The sequence below is a fragment of the Pseudonaja textilis genome, chromosome 6, assembly GCF_049901715.1.
Source record: "Pseudonaja textilis isolate UNSWEBS1 chromosome 6, rPseTex1.2, whole genome shotgun sequence".
Lineage (NCBI taxonomy): Eukaryota > Metazoa > Chordata > Lepidosauria > Squamata > Elapidae > Pseudonaja > Pseudonaja textilis.
In genome coordinates this window covers 17,058,878-17,079,690 of record NC_141995.1, presented here as the reverse complement: position 1 = coordinate 17,079,690, position 20,813 = coordinate 17,058,878, and the positions used below count along the sequence as shown (strand labels likewise).

The 20,813-nt window shown below is 38.2% G+C and overlaps 1 protein-coding gene across 1 annotated transcript; it reads left to right on the top strand.

The window, feature by feature from the left end:
- Window positions 1–5,277: 5,277 nt before the first annotated feature.
- Window positions 5,278–19,711, top strand: LOC113434833 (alcohol dehydrogenase 1). Its single transcript, XM_026698293.2, has 9 exons — window positions 5,278–5,383; window positions 6,682–6,783; window positions 7,688–7,826; window positions 9,469–9,556; window positions 11,620–11,839; window positions 12,685–12,948; window positions 13,873–14,008; window positions 15,608–15,746; window positions 19,311–19,711. The coding sequence occupies exons 1-9, from the start codon at window positions 5,366–5,368 to the stop codon at window positions 19,333–19,335; spliced, it is 1,131 nt and encodes a 376-aa protein (XP_026554078.1). The 5' UTR covers window positions 5,278–5,365; the 3' UTR covers window positions 19,336–19,711.
- Window positions 19,712–20,813: the final 1,102 nt, after the last annotated feature.

Genomic DNA, 20,813 nt, shown 5'->3' with positions numbered 1-20,813 from the left:
TGTATTTCTCTAAAGTTTGCAATTCAATATAGTAGTCATTTTTTTTGAAGATTCCTTCCTTCTTTCCTTCCTCCCTCCTTTCTTTTGGGGATTTAAAATTTGAAAAGATGTTCAGCAGTTTACAGTGTATCCATAAAAGAATATGAATACCCATGGCATTTGGTATTAATCAACAAATAAAAAGATCTAAATAATCTACACATAAATTCAAGCAATAACTGATGCCATTAATTCTCATCCCAAAGTTTTGCTGAAACAGCTCAATATTTGATAACTTAAAGTCTACTAGGGCAGGTCTCTCAATGTTTACAGAAACGTTTACAGAACATTTACAGAACTAGAAGCAAGTCTCAGAGAAACATGGACTGAGCTGGTCAAAACTGGTAGGAGAATACAGTCCTGCAATTTTTCTGAATGCATGCAGACTCTCCTTTAACAACATGTTCTTTTTTTAAATGAGTGCTTTCTATTTGACTGTTAACTCAAAAAATGTTTTTGTATCGGTTCTAGTATTCACATTCAAAATGAATTAAATAAAATGGTCTGCAGATGTAATTAGGAGAATCTATTAAAATGCCAGATTATTCCAAGCAGAGGACTCCAAATTCCAAGAACTGAAATCTCAACATGTAAAGAGTAATATTCTGCTTTAGATTTTATTCCCCAAAAGTATTTTGCAGCATGTGGGAGGGTGAATGTAGCTCATCTTTAAAGAAGCTGTCTTTTTCAGGATTGCACAATCATGCACAACTTTAACCTTAAAAACACCATATTAAACAAACTGTTATATAGAATCAACTGGATAATTCAAGACCTTTTATATGCACAGAGATGGAAAGATTCAATGTTACTCACTATTAAAGAATGGTTGGTGAAACGGACAGAACTTGCTAAGATGGATAAATTAAAATAAATTCTTTGATTAAAGTAAACACTATTTACATTTATTAGTGACCAGAATCCTCTTATGGACTTTTTCTATTAAAGAAAAAGAAGCACTTGTGATTTATAACTTTAATAATTAATATAACAATAATATAAAAATATTATGGAAAGAAGAGTGTTATAATGCAATTTTGCAGAGATTAAAATATAATTGTATTTAAAATTATGTGAATATCAGAAGCCACTTCTTTCTATATTTTTTCTTTTTCCTTCCTCTTCTGATACAATTTTTTCTTGCGTTTTTTGCTATTTCTTTACTTTCTTCCTTTTTTTTAAAGGAAACTTTTAAAGGAAGAACTTTTTTTAAAAAGTTTCAGCAAGAATCATATAAAAAAAGAGAACTCAATATATTTTAAGGCACAAAGTAGGCCAGCAATCAATGCTGGTCCAAATAAGGAAAAAGTGAACAATCTTTGCAAAAGTCTACTGCAATATCTAGATACTGATATTGGATGTACGGCTGCCAAAGTTCCATTACTGAGGGAGGGAGATATTTCAGGTTTAATCATTTATTTGGTTATACTTTGACATCATTTAGTAAAGAGGCATTTGCTGAACAAGTGGATACACCTTAAGTGCTATTCTCAATGTCATGTTAATATTAGCTTATTTAGGTGTTATCTCTCTGACATTTCATAACTTCATGTAAATATCCTACTAGAAAATTAAGGGCATGTTTCAATTTATTTCAGGGGTTGACTTACATAACCATTCCTCTCCATCCAGTATAGGGTTTTGCATGTGTTTAGTCAGATTCATTCCAACAGTGCTATCCTATCGTCCAGAGCAGGGGTCCCCAGACTTGGCATCTTTAAGACTTGTGGACTTCAACTCCCAGAATTCTCCAGCCAGCATAGTTTGGAGACCTCTAGTCCAGACCGTCTCAGAAAACCATGTAATGCCTGCCCCTCAACCTCATTTGAACAATGACTCAAGAAGTCACATAGTGTGTGGATGGTGACTATGGAAAAGAGGTGGCATAAAATGGGTTTCTGTTTTGCACCACTGGAATTTCTCTTGAATAAAGGTTTCTTTGCTGCAAAGATTTAGCATTCAATTCAACCCCATAGGGAAAATACAGTCAAACAGATCACACAAAATAGAGCTGCAGAAACATTCGTTATCTTGATTGACCCCAGCATAGTCTTCTAGGCAAAACCTTCAACTCAATAACATTTATGGTATATCTAAGCATAGGTACCTAATACTTACATGAAACTTTGCTCCCAATATTCAGACAAAAACTAAGATTAGAAAAACACATGTCTCTAAAATTCTTCTGCCTGCCTGCTTCATAGTGAAATTTCAGGTCTTGGAAGCTAGAAGAAATAAATATTAAGAAGCATGAAGAAGATGCCAAAGTTCTTATTTCAAAGTTTGAGCTATCATTCTTTTCAGAAAGAGCTGTTACTGCCCTCTCTCTATATTAAGCTGAAGTTCTAGTTTCAAATGCTTATCAAACAATAGATGGCATGATGTCAAAGAAAAACTATTTTAAAAATTCTCACCTTACCCTTGCTAGATCCATGTGATTTTGGCAATGAACAAAGAAAAAGTTCAAAGAGTCAGGTCATTAAGAACCTTTTGATGAATTCTTTCTCACAAGATAATAGACACCTGTCTGAAAGCATCATTTGATCACCTGGTCAGAAAGTAAAAAAGCTGCTATCTTCTCAAGTCATTTGATTATAGACTTGCCCATTAGGACAAAAATGTAAAGTGCTTCTTTTTAAATGATAGCAATTGTCCAAATGCTCTGTATGTGCAGGTTAGCATATCATAGGCATGTCTCCTTAATAAAGGTAAAGGTAAAGGTTCCCCTCACACATATATGTTAGTCATTTCCCGGCTCTAGGGGGCGGTGCTCATCTCTGTTACAAAGCCAATGAGCCAGCACTGTCCAAAGACATCTCCGTGGTCATGTGGCTGGCATGACTAAATGCTGAAGTCTCACAGAACACTGTTACTTCCCCACCAAAGTGGTCCCTATTTTTCTACTTGCATTTTTACATGCTTTCGAACTGCTAGGTTGGCAGAAGCTGGGACAAGTAATGGGAACTCACTCCGTTACGTGGTGCTAGGGATTCGAACCGCCAAACTGCCGACTTTCTGATCGATAGGCTCAGCGTCTTAGCCATTGAGCCACCACATCTCTCCTTCATAGGAAACATCTGTAAGAACCCACCTTAAGGCAGAATACAGTATATTTTTCATGGCTGTTCTTATAAATATTAACTGTTAACCTATTATGTCTGCATGAAAAGATGCTCCTACAAAATTCAAATAAATACCTCTAATACACCTGGATTTAATTACAGTTTGAGATGTTGATGCCCTTTCGGGACAATATTATAAGCTTTCACCTTCTTTCCTCCTCTGGTCTCTTTTGTTTCTAAACTACAGGAACCCTTGTGGAAAGCAGTTTGGCTGGCTTCTAAAGTTTATCTCTAGCTACAGGTTAAACATTCCTCTCATCTTCCAGATTATTCACCTATCTCCTCCTTTCCTTTCAGCACATTCTTATTCCATTAGTGTGTATGAAAAAAAATATGTAAGAAGTAGCCAAGTGGAGTATCCTCAGGGTGGAGTGTACTCTAAATCAGAAAAATCAAAATAACATGGTTTTTTTTAAATGAGACATCTTAAATTTGATCTCTTTCCCACAATGGAGGCAAATGATCATTGTGTTTTATAAAGTTGTTCAGCTGTGTTAATTGAGATTTCTAGGATTTACAGCCTCAACTAAGACATGCAGTATAAAGAATGGTTGCTGGAATTGGGTATGTCTAGTTTGATGAAAAGAAGGACTGGGGGTCTGTGTGCGTGTGACATGATAGCAATGTTCCAATATCTCAGGGGCTGCCCCAAAGAAGAGGGAGTCAAGCTATTCTCCAAAACACCCTGCAGGTAGGACAAGAAGCAACGGGTGGAAATTAATCAAGGAGAGAAGCAACCTAGAACTAAGGAGAAATTTCCTGACAGTGAGAACAATTAAGCAGTGGAACAACTTGCCTCCTGAAGTTGTAATTGCTCCAACACTGGAAGTTTTTAAAAAGATGTTGGATAACCATTTGTCTGAAGTGGTGTAGGGCTTCCTGCCTAGACAGGGGGTTGGACAAGAAGACCACTGAGGTTATTCTATTCTATTCTAACTCACCGAAATAGGTCAGCAAAAGTTACCTTATTTCATGTTTCTTCTTTTTTGGCATCAACAGTTTGAGGTTTCAGATTCATTCATTCATTCATTCATTCATTCATTCATTCATTCATTCACTCACTCATGTATACATACATACATACATACACTCATTCATTCATTCTGTCTCTCGTTGTGTATCTTTCTGTCTAGCTAGCTTATCTAGCTAGCTAGTTATTAATCTACCTAGCAACCACGTAACTATCACAATCTAGAATAATAATAATAATAATAATAATAATAATAATAATAATAATAATAAATTCCTGTAACTTACAGGGCATCTATGCCATCCATAAAAGATGAGAAACTCTCATTTTACAACATGTACAGTAATATAAAACATGAAATACATATTAAAAAACCTACTCATCTCCACCAAACTTGCTGATCATGATGATGAAAATGACGATTAATCTGTGCAGTGTCACGATTAGTGATTAAAGGATTGATCTAAGAAGACCCAGATGGTAACGGTATGTGAGAAAGATCTCGAAAAATGGGGCATAAAGATACTGCCTAGGGAACAATCAGACAGGAGAGGACAGAGTCTGCAGCTGCATAACAGGTGGAAAAAGAGACTCAGAAGGGACAAATTTCTCAGGTAAAGAGGACCACAAGAGATTTCTACTTTAGATTTGCAAGATTCTGTTCAGGTAGCCTTATAATAAGGAGTACTAGCCCATCTGATCTTGTTTTCTGTCAGGTTTACCAGGGAAGACTGACAGATAAAAGTCCATCATCATCTAGAATTGCTTCTGGTTGACTTTGTACAAGAGACTCACTCTTGTTCTCTTTAGTCAGCCCTGGGAAGGGGTGTGTGTGTGTGATAAATTGTAAGAGTTAGCCAGAGCACCTGAAGGAAAGGAAGATATGAATCTAACAAAATTGAGAGGTGACTTTGGTAGTAGCAAGTTCAATATTTGTAAATTTGGGCATTTATTAAGTCTTTCAAATATTTTCAGGCAACTCAGCTTCTGAGCTGGAATAGAGACCAAGAGAAGGAATGTTGAAGAGTATTTCCTTTTTTAGCTCAGGGGTGGGTGGACCTTGGAAATTAGTGAGCTTGGTTGAAAAGCTACACCCTCTATGCAGCTGAAGCTTACTATATAAGTGAAAAGCAAGCTCTCCAACATTCCCTGATTAGTTCAGAGACTGTGCGCATTCTTGATCTTTTACAGCCAGAAGGCAGAGAACAACCGCATACAAAACAGAGAAAACAACATGAGTACTGCAGGCAAAGTAAGTGGACATGTTTGTGTTGATTCCTTCATAGTACAAGTTTTTCATTATGGTTTCACACTATTTTATTTATTGCATATTATCTTGTTAGCTTTTGTGGTCTCTTCAACTGCAATAATATACGTGGTTTATCAACAGAAAATAAACACAGAAAGTATCTGGGTGTACCTAGTTATAACTTTGGTATTAAAACCAGAATAATAGATTGAAATGGAATTCTGGAAAAGAGCTAACTGATCATTAGAAGAAAAATACATGTTTTGCATATTGCAAGAGATAGAAAAGGCTCGCTGAATTGTGACATTTAAATCAAATGCGGTACTACAATAAAACTTTATCTGCAGAAAAATATATCTGATTTTATTCTAATAAAACCAAACCCTTTCAAGATGAAAGTTCAAAAGTAATGGGCAGTGATCCAGCTAACATTTGCAATGATTTTATTGCAGTGGTCAACTTATCCTAATGGACTTGGGGTTAGAGGAATCCACCTCAGAATGCTAACTTTTGATTCCTGTAATGTGTTTTAAAAGTCCAATTAGTACAGAGGTACCAGTTATATACAGCTGCAAAATATTTGTGCGGTATTTTTTCATCAGTGGCTAGGAAGAGATGACTGCATGTTGAGACTTGCTAAATGCATAAATGGAGAAGTTACATATTAAAATAATATCATAGCGCCGTTTGAGAGCCATTTATGTGTAGTACTTAAGGCTAGAAGTCAAGAGACCAGGAGTTCTTGTTCCATCTTAGGCACAAACCATCTAGGTGACCATGGACCAGACAGCCACTCTCAGCCCTAGAAAGAAAGCAATGGCAAACCATTTCTGAAAACCTTGCCAAGAAAACTGCAGGGACTTGAACCTGTATTCACCAGGAATCAAGGCTGACTTGAAGATAGACAAACACACATACACACACACAAAATACAGACACAAATAGGTCTTTCAAAGCAGAATGTTTAAACAATTATAAATGCTCAAATGAAAATGAAATCCATAATCATTTTAATTGAACTATACAGTATGAAAGGATAAATACCAACAAAAAGGACTGCATACAATCAAGAATGGATAAATACAAGTTAAATTTAGAAGTGGGCTTCTAATCTACCAAATTGGAAGACATCAGGCAAATCATTTTTTTTAATGTATCTCAATGGCCATTTTGGCTAGTAATTATAAGGGGGCAGGCACTGTAATTCTGATATCAGTGATTAATGCAATGAAGGAAATCCAAAAGCTTGGTCAAATGTTACAGTGCCATTCCTTTAATGCCTCTGGACATATTTTTTACAGGTAATAAAGTGCAAAGCAGCTATTGCTTGGGAGCTGAATAAACCCCTGAGCATTGAGGAGATTGAAGTAGCACCTCCAAAAGCACATGAAGTCCGCATTAAGGTAAACCAAAATAATAGCACTATGGATTCTAATCCCATTTTTTTAGCTTCACACCCCCGCCCCCCCCCATTTGATATATATCCAAATGATATTATTACCAATAGTTAAAATAAGGATGCCACCAATGAGCAGTACCACACATCATTTTCTAACGGAGCTTGTTATGGTCAGCTTAGATCAACCATGATTTCAACCAAGATAAACAAGTTCTTGAATTCTGTTTCATTTTTTTAGTATTTAAAGTTATTCCATTTTTGACATTTTTCTATGTTTGGGATATTTTAATATGGCAACTTTTAAAAAGTGCAAGAAATTGTTTTCCAATCCAGTAGGATCGTATTAGGACAGTGGTGTTTTTGCTGAAATATAGAACAGTCAATTAAGAAACTCACTTTATGTGATTGCAATATGAATTGAATTGACATGAATTTGAGAAACTAAAATGTAAACTAAAACTTTGTTATCTATCAGTTTTCCTATTACCTTAATGTTACCACATAGCCCCCATATGAAAATTTGGGGATTTGGAGGAAGCCTACATTTTAGAATGTGTATTTTTGATAGAATATAAACCTACCTGGTGCTGGTTTTGTTTAATTGGCTTCTAACTGGGGTTTTTTTCCCAGATGAATATTTTCAAATATAAAAACAGCGCCAAGCAAAGTTTTGTTGGTCATTATAAGATTTTTATTTCAAGATTTATCATCTCTTTTCATATCGTCATTTCCCAATTCCCTTATTCTATTAAGCACAGTGTCCTTCAAGAAGAAATAAAATATTTGGATTAAACAGCTTTAACAAGCTGTGCTGAAAATCTTCCAGAAAATAACGAGCATCACAATGAGTCATAATATCTCAGCTTTTCAGTATGTGGTATGAGATGGCTTTTTGTTTTGTTTTCTAGATTTTGGCCACTGGTGTCTGCCGCTCAGATGAACATGTGATCAGTGGCGCTTTTGCGATGCCTTTGCCAATGGTGCTGGGCCACGAAGCCGCTGGGGTTGTGGAGAGTGTTGGTGAAGGAGTGACTTGTGTGAAATCGGGTATGAGAAAAATTGGGGCCCAAGAAGGGATGAGTTATACAGGGACACTAAAATCTGGCCCAGACCACGCTTGGCATGTTCGCACTGTCTTCTTATAGAACACCCTGTTCTGCTATTCTATGTATTCTAATTTTAACATAGTATCCAGAATTATTATATAAATCTGTTTTATGAAACAAAAGAGCTTCATGCTTTCCTTTTAGTCTTTATATCAAATAAGATACATTTGCATTGACTGCATTCCTTTTGATTTCTATATGATGATAGTTATTGGGGGAGGTGGGATCCATTAACCACCACAAGTGTGATACTTCTCCATTGAGGCCCCAGGCCAACTGGCAGAGTCAGGCCTTCAGGCCTTTATAGATGGTCAGGAAGTAGATTTCACCCTGGGGACAGGGCAAGATAGAATAGAAATAGATTAACAGAGTTGGAAGAGACCTTGGAAGTCTTCAAATCCAACCCCCTGCCTAGGCAGGAAACCCTATACCATTTCAGACAAATGGTTATCCAACATCTTTTTTAAAAGATGTTTCAAAGGGTGGAGCCATGGCAGAGAAGGCTCTTTTCCTGAACCCAGTCAGCCAGAATTCCTTGACCAACAGGATTTGCAGCATGCTACCCAGGTGGTCCTCAACTTACAGCCCAAACTTTGTTGCTAAGTGAGTCAGTTGTTAAGTGGATTTTGCTCCACCTTTCTTGGCAGAGTTGTTAAATGAACCACTGCAGTTGATAAGTTAGTGACCTGGTTGCTAAGTGAATCTGGCTTCCCCACTGACTTTGCTTGTCCGAAGGTCTCAAAAGGGGATCTCGTGACTCCGGCACACTGCAACCATCATAAGTATGAACCAGTTGTCAAGCATCCACATTTTGATTATGTGACCACGGGGATGCTGCAATGGTTGTTAAGTATGAAAAAAAAGCCATAAATCCCTTTTTTTTCAGTGCCATCATAATTTCAAACGGTCACTAATTGAATGGTTTTAAGTCAAGGAGTACCTGTACTTACTGAGCCTGAAGTAATGCAAGGACTAACATAACATGAAAGGACTGTATCTGTAATAAATTTAGAAAGTAATCTGGTGCCATAAGGAATGCCACAGCTATAGGCTAAACTTGGGGGAAAATATACTGGACTGAGACAATGACAAACTATTACGTGCTATTGTCAAGAAAAATTACATGAATGTTTTATGAAGTCATTAGCAATCAAGCTTGATTCAAAGGAGATATATCTTTGGGATCAATCATTCGAAGGTCCTAACTACAAGACATTTTGTACTTTAAGCAGAATCAGGCAGTAGTTCCAGGAATGACAGAAACTTTATTTGAATTTAAAAAGCAGTGGATGTGAATATAAGACATGGGATCCACACTTATCCTAGCATTTATTTTAAAATAAATGAGCATTTGATTTATCTCCTAATCCTTGGCATCCATTTTTAACTAGAGGAGATATATTACTGAATGCATAAAATATAGACAATCAAAATCTTGTTTTCAAACTATTTTATACATGGATCCCAAATCAACTGAAAACACCACCACCATTCAGGAGTATTTTGTTTCATTTATATAACTCTGTACTTGCTTGCAGTGGGTTTGAATCATGCTAGCTATAACTATTTGTTTTTGTTTCTAGGAGATAAAGTAATTCCACTTTTTGCTCCACAATGTGGAAAATGCAGAGCTTGTCAGAGTCCCAAAGGCAACTTGTGTACTTCAAATGAGTGAGCTACAATTTCTTTTTTTCCTCTTTCTTTATCAAAAACCGTATTTTAATATATTCTTTTTATTATTATTATTATGATTGAAATCACATTAAAGGATCCAGTTCAAATTAACTTTAAGTGGAACCAATATTTTGTCTCTGGGATGGCTCCCGATCAAATTTCTTGGAAAGATTCATCATAATCAGTGGAGCTTTAGTTATTAATTTACATCAGGCTTCAGTAATTTTGGTGGGTCTAATCTAAACTCTGGATTTAATCTTTGTTACATGGATACATTTTTCATTTACCTCTAACTCAGGGGTCTCCAAACTTGGCAACTTTAGGACTTGTGGACTTCAACTCCCAGAATTCCACAAGGCTTAAAGTTGCCAAGTTTGGGGACCATTGCTCTAACTGAACTTTGAACAAGACATACAGTCTATGATAGCTCAATTGCTTTTAGTAGAGATTTAAGGGAGGCCTTATGACTTTCAAGAGCACATCAACTGTGGCTTCTGAATCAGTCCAGGGCAATCCTCAAATTGTTCTAGAATGTTACCCAAATTGTCTTTCTTTTGTCTCTTATTCAACATGTTCAACACCAAATATACAAAAGGAAATCAAAGCAATTAACATACTGTATGTGTAAATTAACTTTTTCAACAACAGCATGTACAACAGGCAAAAGGTTTTAAAAGGGTGTTGCAAGTCTCCCCAAGTCAGAACTCATCTACTAACTTTCGCAATTCTGATCTATTTCATAACATTCCTCTAATTTCACTTAGAGCCATGGAGAATTAATCTCCTGGGGAGAGGCTGAAGAGCACCAGCTGACTAAATTTTTTGAGCTCTGAACTTGGCTTTCCCACTAAAAAGCAACATTCTTCCCACTACTGTTCTGTAGGGCCAGCCATCCTCAACACTGAATAGCACCTCTGCATTTAGTATACAACATTGGGTACCTATCATGAAACCTGGTTGGACAAAAATGGGAGTATCCCCTAATCCCCTTCTCTGATATCTGCCCTCCAGGGGTTCAGGGATGTATTAATCTTAAAGGTGGGGTTCTAATCGTATTCCATGAGAACCTGACAGCAGAATTTTACTTAGAGGTAAATTAAGAGCCGTAGTGGCACAGTGGTTAGTGTGAAGTACTGCAGGCTATTTCTGCTGACTGTTGGCTGACTGCAATTTGGCAGTTCAAATCTCACCAGGTTGACTCAGCCTTCCATCCTTCCGAGGCGGGTAAAATGAGAACCCAGATTGTTCAGAGGAGTGCAATATGCTGACTCTGTAAACTGCTTAGAGAGGGCTGTAAACCACTGTGAACCAGTATATGTCTAAATGCTACTGCTATGCTGCAGGCAAGTATCTATACCTTAGATTGGGCTTTGGAAACATGGTAGGGATTCTGATGGCAGACTCACCATTTAGCTCCTTAGCAACATCGAGTATCTGAGTTTTTTTAATTCATCTTGTTGGAGATTATTAAAGCTGAGGAACTTTATGCCCTTGAAACAGGGTCACTAGTGGCTCAGGAAATCTTGGTCACAAGGGCCATCATGGGCAGATCCTAAGAGAGACCACTCCTTGTCCTATTAACTAATGCCTTCTGACCATGATAACCCCTCTGGGGTGCCTCTAAGGACTGGGAATTGGGAATACTGTATTGTATTGTTTTCATTCTTTTCTAAATGGAAGTTCATGGAACTCCAAATATTTTTTTCAATAAAAAAGGACAGTTTACTGGCAGATCTTCCTCAGCAAAGGAGAAAGGAGTTTAATTTTTAATTCCCAAAGTTGGCTGGGGAATTCTGGGAGTTGAAGTCCTCCAGGCTTAAAATTGCCAGGGTTAGAGACCCCTGCACTAGACCATAAATTATTTAATCTGGTTTTAGGCTAGTATGTTCAGCAGAGCCATTCATGCTCTCCCTCCCTTGTCAACATGCACTCAGTTAAAACCCCAAATGCCAAATGCAAAGAACATTTAACACCTGGCAGACTTTGACCTTCAGTCTCAGCAAACTCCCTCTTTTGTCAGCTGTAATTTTTCTCTGTGTTTATGTGTTTTTTTTTTACAGCCTTAATTCAGGCAGTGGCTTAATGCCTGATGGCACCAGCCGATTCACATGCAAAGGAAAGAGCATCCACCATTTCATTAGCACCAGCACCTTCACTGAGTACACTGTGGTGCATGAGAACTCAGTGGTCAAAATTGATCCTTCAGCCCCTCTGGAAAAAGTGTGTCTGATTGGCTGTGGGTTTTCAACCGGTTATGGGGCAGCCATACAGACAGCTAAGGTAATGATTCTTGACTCTTGACGAATGTATCTTTTCTTTTATGTATACTGAGAGTATTTATACCAAGACAAATTCCTTGTGTGTCCAATCATACTTGGCCAACAAAGTATTCTATCTATCTAAGTCCTAGATTAGAGCATTGATTTTGAGAAGAATTGATTTTATTTAAGTCCAGCTATAATCATGCATGTTTCAGTGGATGACGTCTTTGCGTGCCACTTTTGGGATTGGATTCAGGGGGCCTTTGTCCTAGAATAGAATAAGAGAGTTGGAAGGGACCTTGGAGGTCTTCTAGTCCAATCCCCTGCCTAGGCAAGAAACCCTATACCAAAACTACTTATATTCGTTTCTTTAGTCAAAGTGGTCAGTTTTGCCATTTTAGCCAACTCCATCAACTTCTTCAACCATTCATCCATGGTAGGAATCGAAGGGTCCTTCCAATTTTGCACATACAATAGTCTTTGCTGCTGTCTATATAATAAAAAAGTTCCAAATTTTTTTCTCTAGCTCTTTTTCCATTAAACCCAAAAGGAAAAGTTCTGCTTTCATTTTTATCTCCCATTTTCCCAAAAATTTGTACTAAAATATAAATCATACTCCAAAATGTTTTTGCTTTTTTTGCTTACGATTTTTTTCCACATCAGGGTAATTTGTCCTGAATAGATCACCTAACTTTTGAAAACCAAATCAAACTGTAGTTTTCTATTATATTTCTATTGTATTTATTTTCCTTTTGTTTTGTTTTTTCCTTTTTGTATTTTCAACTAGTATTTTTACCTACGTAAGTCTTGTTAAGATAATTTTTAAAAACCTGTTCAATGTGTATTGACCTTGTGATTTTCTAGGTAGAGCCTGGTTCTATCTGTGCTGTCTTTGGCTTGGGTGGAGTTGGACTCTCAGTGGTCATGGGCTGTAAAGCAGCGGGAGCTTCCCGAATCATTGGAGTTGACATCAACAAGGATAAATTTGCTAAGGCTAAAGAAATGGGAGCCACAGAATGTATCAACCCCTTGGATTTCAAGAAGCCCATCAATGAAGTGCTCTTTGACTTGACTGGGGGTGAAGGAGTAGACTATTCTTTTGAAGTGATTGGGCGTATTGAAACCATGGTAGGTGAAAATTGTCATAACAAATCATTCTGATAACACAGAGGCAAAATATCCTATTGTGTAGTCATATTCGGTGTGAAATGTCTTATGACAGAGATTGGGTGTTGTAATCTAAAGCCTCATAGCCGTAATGCTTTCTGTAAATTGTGGTAGAGCATTCTTTCTAATGTTGCATAGTGATTACAAGATCAAATAAATGAACTTGGGCCAATCCCAATAAATTATGAAGGGATATTGTAAAGTTAATGTTAGATTGAAGGTTGGGGGGGACAATCATATGTATTACCTTGAATTTTCTGAAGGAACATACTATCAAAATTCAGTAAGGTATATCGCTGCATTCCAACTATAGTACACCACAAATAGCAACAATCAATTGTTAGTTCTGGCATCCTATAACTAACATTGTGTATGTGTTCCAGACAGAACCTGGCCAAAGCAACCAGTTTGGCACTAGGTGGAATGCATTACAAGTTGAATGATGTGTTGTATAGAAAAAAAATATCTGTCTCTATCTTGATTCCTCCAAGATTCAGTTTCTTAGGATGTTCTCTGGTTGTAATGTTTTGAGGAGTAAAAAGTTTATTGTCCATTTTCTACATGTCATGGATAATTTTATACACCTCAATCATGTCCCTTGTCATTTACCTTCTCTGTGGGCTAAAAGGCCCCCAAAATCACAACTCTTCCTCATAATTGGCTCTCACATGCAAAGTACCACAAACAAAAAGGAAGTAAACTTGAGTTTAATTGCCCACAAGTTATTTCTCTATCCTTTATTTGATATAAAATAAATATACCAAATAAAAAGTGGATGTATAAAAAGTATATAAAAAGTGGAGGGCATTGAAGAACAATATATAAAAGTAAAAATAAAAATTAATAGATAAAGTGTGTATCTTTGGTTTGTTTGTTTGCTCTCAGATATCTGCCTTCGCTTCCTGCCATCAGAATTTGGGGACCAGCGTTGTTGTGGGGGTGCCCCCAAATGCAGCTATGGTCACTTATAATCCACTGATGCTTTTCACTGGCCGCACCTGGAAAGGATGTGTCTTTGGAGGTAAAAAGTGTGAACAACAAATGTAAAAAAATTATCTTTCATTATGCAATTTATTATATGAGAATATTCCTCCATGATAGAATAGAATAGAATAACAGAGTTGAAAGGGACGTTGGAGGTCTTCTAGTCCAAACCCCTGCCTCAGCAGGAAACCCTACACCACTTCAGATAAATGGTCATCCAATGTCTTTTTTTTAAACTTCCAGTGTTGGAGCATTTAAAACTTCTGGAGGCAGGTTGTTCTATTGATTAATTGTTCTAACTGTCAGGAAATCCCTCCTTAGTTCTAGGTTGTTTCTCTCCTTGATTAATTTCCACCCATTGCTTCTTGTCCTGCCCTCAGGTGATTTGGAGAATAGCTTGACTCCCTAAGACATAATTATTTTCATTGTGTATTTGGAGATATTAATGATTTCTGTGGATATATTTCCAGACAATAACATATAACTCAAATTCAGGGAACTATAGATATTTATTCACTTTGACTTTCGTGTTACTGAATTCCAAACCAATCCTGACCAGATTAGCAAAACTAACATAAAGAAGAAGCAGGATGGAACTGGTCACTCAATACAAAAACATACAAAAGATTGTCAGATATCAAAGCTATTAAAATAATCCATTTCATTACTGATTCAAGTTTTTTAATGGTTTAGTACATGGGCTGAATAAGCAAGGATTAAACAGACTAGCATTTGTAGACTACGTGCAGACACCAAGAATGATGATTTAGGCTCCCCAAGTCCACAAAGATAATAAATAGTAAATGTTTTCTAGGGATGTGGTGGCTCAGTGGCTATGATGCTGAGCTTGTCTATCAGAAAAGTTGGCAGTTCGGCGGTTCGAATCCCTAGCACCCCATAATGGAGTGAGCTCCCATTACTTGTCCCAGCTTCTGCCAACCTAGCAGTTCGAAAGCATGTAAAAATGCAAGTAGAGAAATAGGGACCATTTTGGTGGGAAGGTAACAGCGTTCCATGCACCTTCAGTGTTTAGTCATACCAGCCCCATGACCATGGAGACGTCTTTGGACAACATTAGCTCTTCAGCTTTGTAAGGGAGATTAGCACTGCCCCCCAGAGCTGGAGACGTCTTGCACGTATGTGCAAGGGGAACCTTTACCTTTATCTAAATGTTTTCTACTAATTAGAAACTAGAAATACAAAAAAGAAGCAGCAATTATACAATAACACATTAGGAAGTTAAAACAGCTATTGAATAAATTCTGAGAGGGCTTAATACAATTACAACAAGGTAGGAAGCAGCAGGGGGAGAAACTAGGTTTATGGAGTATTCCACCTACTTTGCATCATCACTCAAGCCACAGTGCACTCCTGGCTGTAAAAAGTGTGATGTCTAAGGCCAATCACATTATTGAAATGTAAAGCAAAGTTTTATTCTCATTTTCTCCCTTTGGTTACTATCTTCCTTTCCAAGGTAGAAGCCTCTTTCCATGACAACAAAAACTACAACCTAGCATGGATCCCATTTTGCATTAGTTTATAAATCTGCAGAAAGACTAAACTTTCATCCAACTTTTCAGATTTTTTACTGGGCTTCTTTCAATAATGCATTCTGATCAATCTTTTTTTTTCCTAGGGTGGAAGAGCAAAGATTCTGTCCCCAAGTTGGTTTCAGATTTCATGCAAAAGAAATTCGTTTTGGATCCATTGATCACTCATACATTACCTTTTGAGAAAATCAATGAAGGGTTTGATCTGCTTCGGTCAGGAAAAAGGTAATGATACTCTTCTGTTTCTTTCTTTGCCTTACTTTTGCTATTTATTACTATCGGCCTTTTATGCTGGACCAGAATAGAAAATCAAAGTCATGAAGGAGAATACTGACAGAATCTTGCAAGTCTGAACGTGCTTCCTTCCTTTTATTTTCACGTGACTCAGGAACTCACCTGCCCTAAAACATTTATGTGTGTTACATTCGTGGCCTGGACTCTGGTTTCCCTTATCTGACAGTTTCCTTGCCAACAGCTCTTCCTCCAGGTCATTCTTTCTGTCATTTACAATTACTCATACTTGCTGTAGGATGGATACTAAAGAACAAGGAGAAAATAACAGAGTTGGAAGGGACTTTGAATCTATACCTATACCATTTCAGACAAATGATTATCCAACCTCTTCTTAAAAACCTCCAGTGTTACAGCATTCCCAACTTCTGGAGACAAGTCATTCTGCTGATTAACTGTTCTAACTATCAGGAAATTCCTCCTTGGCTCTAGGTTGCTCCTCTCCTTGATTAGTTTCCATCCATTGCTTCTTTTCCTGCTTTCAGGTGCTTTGGAGAATAGGTTGACTCCCTCTTCTTTTGTGGCAGTCCCTTGGGTATTGAAACACTGCTATCATGTCACCTCTAGCCAGGACTGAATGATCCAATTTGAGTTGGTGACTGGAAGCAGAAGTTTATTCTTCCAAGCTTTCAGGCTTGTGCTGGAGCCCATCCTCCGGGAAATTCTCTCTCTAGAATGTATGCACCGGGCTGTTCTAAATATTGTATTTATATGGTGCCTGGCTGTGCGTGGCATTTCATTGTTAATTGGGGTGTTGATGGCCTGTTATTCAGTCATTAATTGTTAATTAATTGTTGTTTCCTTGTGGTGCTGCACCCTTGGCTCCGAAATATATGATAAGCTGGTGGTAAATCAGCATTCTTGTTGACTGACAAGGGGCCCTGTTTCCTAGGTTTCGGTCAGATGCCAGGATTGTAATAAATCTTGAGAAAGGTTGATTAAGAATTGTCCCTGAACAGGCAGCATCAGAAGGATACAACCCACAACAGACAATGGCAGGGGAAGATTCCAGAAGCTGAGAAAAAGAGATAAACGTCTCCTTTCCCCAATTCCCCAACCTCTGAATTCCTCACCTTGGTTTGACGATAACTAGCAAGGCGTTTGAGGATCTAGCAAAAGGTTTGAGAGGAAATTAGGAAATTAGAAACCACTAACAGGCTATTACAAACACATAGAATCAGCTTAGCACACAAGCTAAGCACTAAAGCCCTTCAAAACATCCTAAGCAAACCATCTAGTGGTTTGAGCCATGGTGGTGCAGAGGTGGTATTCAGCAGGTTCTGACCAGTTCTGGAGAACCAGTAGGTGAAAATTTGAGCAGTTCAGAGAACCGGCAAATACCACCTCTGACTGGAGATTTTAAGTATCCTTCCCCTGCCACGCCCACCAAACCACGCCCACAGAACCGGTAGTAAAAGAATTTGAATCCCACCACAGTATTGCAGGGCAGTATTGCAGGCTACTTCTGCTGCCTGCCAGCTGACTGCAATTTGGCAAATCTCACCAGGCTCAAGGTTGACTCAGCCCTCCATCCTTCCAAGCTGGGTAAAATGAGGTCCCAGATTGTTGGGGACAATTGGCTGACTCTGGAAACCTCTTAGAGAGGGCTGTAAAGCACTGTGAAGTTGTATATAAGTCTAAATTCTAGTGCAGACAACTAACTCCCACTTTTGACAGTGAGAGCAAGTTGCTTTGGTAAGTCTCCTGCACTTGCCAGCAGCCACTGCTGTACCAGCCACTCATGCACTTTGTGTATTGTCCCTCACCCTGCAAAAGACACTGACCAGCCTGCCCAATTGCTTGGAAGCCACCTGGGATTTGTAATTTCTTGCCAGCTTCCCCACTGACTTTTGTTATTGGAAGCTGGCAGGAAATTGCCAGGAGGTTCTCATTTAATGACCTGAAAATCTTGCTTAATGACACAGTGGCAACTGTGGATATCACTAAATGTTGCAGTCACGTGATGTTTTACTTTATGATCACGTTGCTTAGTAATGGAAATTACCTATCCCAATTGCCCGCTAATCTATTGAAAGGAATGTCTTGGCAAAAGAAAGACTTCAGGGTGGCATTAATTAGGGTCTTGCCAGTTTCTGACACCAGGGCAAGTTGCTGGAAGGTGTTTCAAATGTGCTTTTTCAAAAGACAACGGGACTATGTTTTTTCTCTGAGGAAGAAGAATATGTGTCGCTTCTGATCTAAGAAGCTTCTGACTAGATGTTGAGGAAAGGGGTTGAAATGATTAGTTCTGAGGGACAGAACTAATCCTTCCATCCTCTCCACTATGTAGTCAGAAATGATGGTGCTTCTTAGATGAGAAGCGAAACATCTTCATCTTCCTCAGAGAAAAAACATAGTCCAGTTGTCTTTTGGGGATGGGGAAACATCTTTGAGGCAACCATGACCTGCATGACTGAGAATTTCCACAGACATTTGCTGGAAGATGCTAATTAACTAATTGAGGTCACAACGCTGAGCTTGTTCATTTGGTTTAGCTCTTTTTAGGGGAAGCATTGCCCTGCATAGTAAAACAATTTGGAAAGCGATAGTTTGTTTCAACAATCTCTCCCTTTGCAAGAGAGGAAGTTCTGTTGAGGATGGTAAAAGGAAACAATTAGGTAATTAGTCACTGGACACACCTAAATTCAGGGATGAGATTTGCACATAGAATCTCAGATTTAATCTTGACATTAAAAAAATATGTCCCGGAAGGAAATGATAAGAAACACCAATCCCATGGATAATATCTGTCAAGCAAGGATGAACAAAGCCTAGGTGAATAAATTGTGTAATCTGATAAATGCCAATCTTCTGAGATTACTCAAAACAGAAAATACTTGGCAATATCTGGAGAAATTTCCATGGAACCTAAGGACCTGCCCATCTCATTCCCAGAATGATTGTATACAGGGGTGAGCTTCAAAAATATTAGCAACAGGTTATTTGCCTGGTTGCTAGGTGGGCATAGGCATGGTAGGCATGGCCTAGTCAGCCTCCTGCACCATGGCAAGGGGGGATGTTTCTGTCCACCCTGGGCTCTGGAGGCTTTCCTTGAGCTTCTGGAAGGGTGAAAATGGCCTCCCCGGGCTCCAGAGGTTCTCTAGAAGCTGGAAACAGGCCCATTTCTGGCCTTCCCAAACTTCCAGGAAACAGGCCCATTTTTCGCCTTCACTGAGCCTCCACATGTGCCCTGAACTTACCTGCATCCAAAATGGGCAGTGTGGGGACTCCTGAGAGGGGCAGGGCAGGGTGGGCCGGGCTGGGCCAGCCAGGAGTGGGATTTGGGGGTTCTCTGAACTACACAAAATCTTAGCAGGGGGCTCTCCCAAACCCCTGTGAACTCCCAGCAGCCCACCCCTGATTGTATATAGTTACTATTAAATACACAAATGAAACTTCCCTAGAACAGGTTGAATCATCACTGGAGTTCGTGAAATGCTAGCAGTACTCTTTAATGTTAAGAACAAAACTCATATTTATCTTATTTCTCTGTTTCAGCATCCGGGCTGTCTTAATATTTTAAGTCGCTGAGGTGAAGAAAACCAATTACAGAATATTTTCTGAAATTGCTGATGTACCCTGTCTGCAGATTGTATAATAACAACAACATGTGATAGTATTTTGTCCTTCTGCTTTATCTTCATGGATGCCGCCCAAATGGATGTGGAAGAATCTCATTTTAGGGTGGCGGGAAGTGTTATAAGCACAAAGTTTAAAACATATATTCATATTTGGCTAACTAGGTTACTGTCTCCCAGTGTAGGAATACTGCCTTCTTATTTTCTAATCATGGATTTCTCTGTCCTCTAAATAAATAAATGCTACAAACATGGTTTGAGATCTTTAACATTTTCTTGTTATGTAGATGTTTTTTTCAAATAAAGAAATTTTGAATAATATATTGACTTATTCATCTGCTGTTCATCTTGTATTTCAATTAATTAATTATTTTGATCCCCAAAATTGCAAATAAAGAGCCCTGAGATGCTCAAGAGTATATTTTATCTAACAAAATGAAATGCAATGTAGAGAAAAGTAAAGTCTTACACTTAGATTGAGTGAAACCAGGCTTAATAGCAGTAACTATGAGACGGTTCTTGGAGTCTTAGTGGACAATCAATTAAATATGAACTAATAGTGTGTGGCAGCAGCCAAAAAAGCCAATCCAATCCTAAGTTGCATTAACACAGGGATCTAATCAAGATCATGTGTGGTACTAATACCACTCTATAAAGCCTTAGTAAGATCACACCTAGAATACTGCATCCAATTTTGGTCGTCACACTATAAAAAAAGATGTTGAGACTCTAGAAAGAATGCAGAGAAGAGCAACCAAGATGATTAGGGGACTGGAGGCCAAAACATACGATGAATGGTTGCAAAGACTTGGCATGGCTAGTCTAGTGAAGAGAAGGACCAGGGTAGACATAATAGCAGTCTTCCAATATTTAAGGGGCTACCACAGAAAGGAGGGGGTCAAGCTGACAGAACAATCAACCAATGGAACAGCTTGCCTTTGGAAGTTGTGGAAGTTTCATCACTGGAAGGTTCCAAGAAGAGACTGGACTGCCATTTGTCAGAAATGGTGTATGGTCTTCTGCTTGGGCAGGAGGTTGGACTAGAAGACCTACAAGGTCCCTTCCACCTCTGTTAACCTGTTAATCTGTTCGCTGTAATTGTCTCTAGATAAACTCTGCATGTATACACAGGGATAGATGTGCAAATGTCTTGTATAAATAAGACCAGTACCAGCTAGCTATAGTAGATAGCTTTGTGTGAGTTTGATTGGAACAACTGTTGTATTCAAGTTTTTTTAGTAGCTTTAATCTGTTCAGAGCTTGCATAAACTAATTAAGCTACATCTAGAACTCTATGAAGGCTTTATTTGTAAGATTTAAGTATGTTTTCCAAAAATTCATTATAATTGAGTTAAGATAAAACTATTTTATAGTAGATTTATAAGATGCTTTGGGGCCACTTACAATGTTCACAGAGGAATGG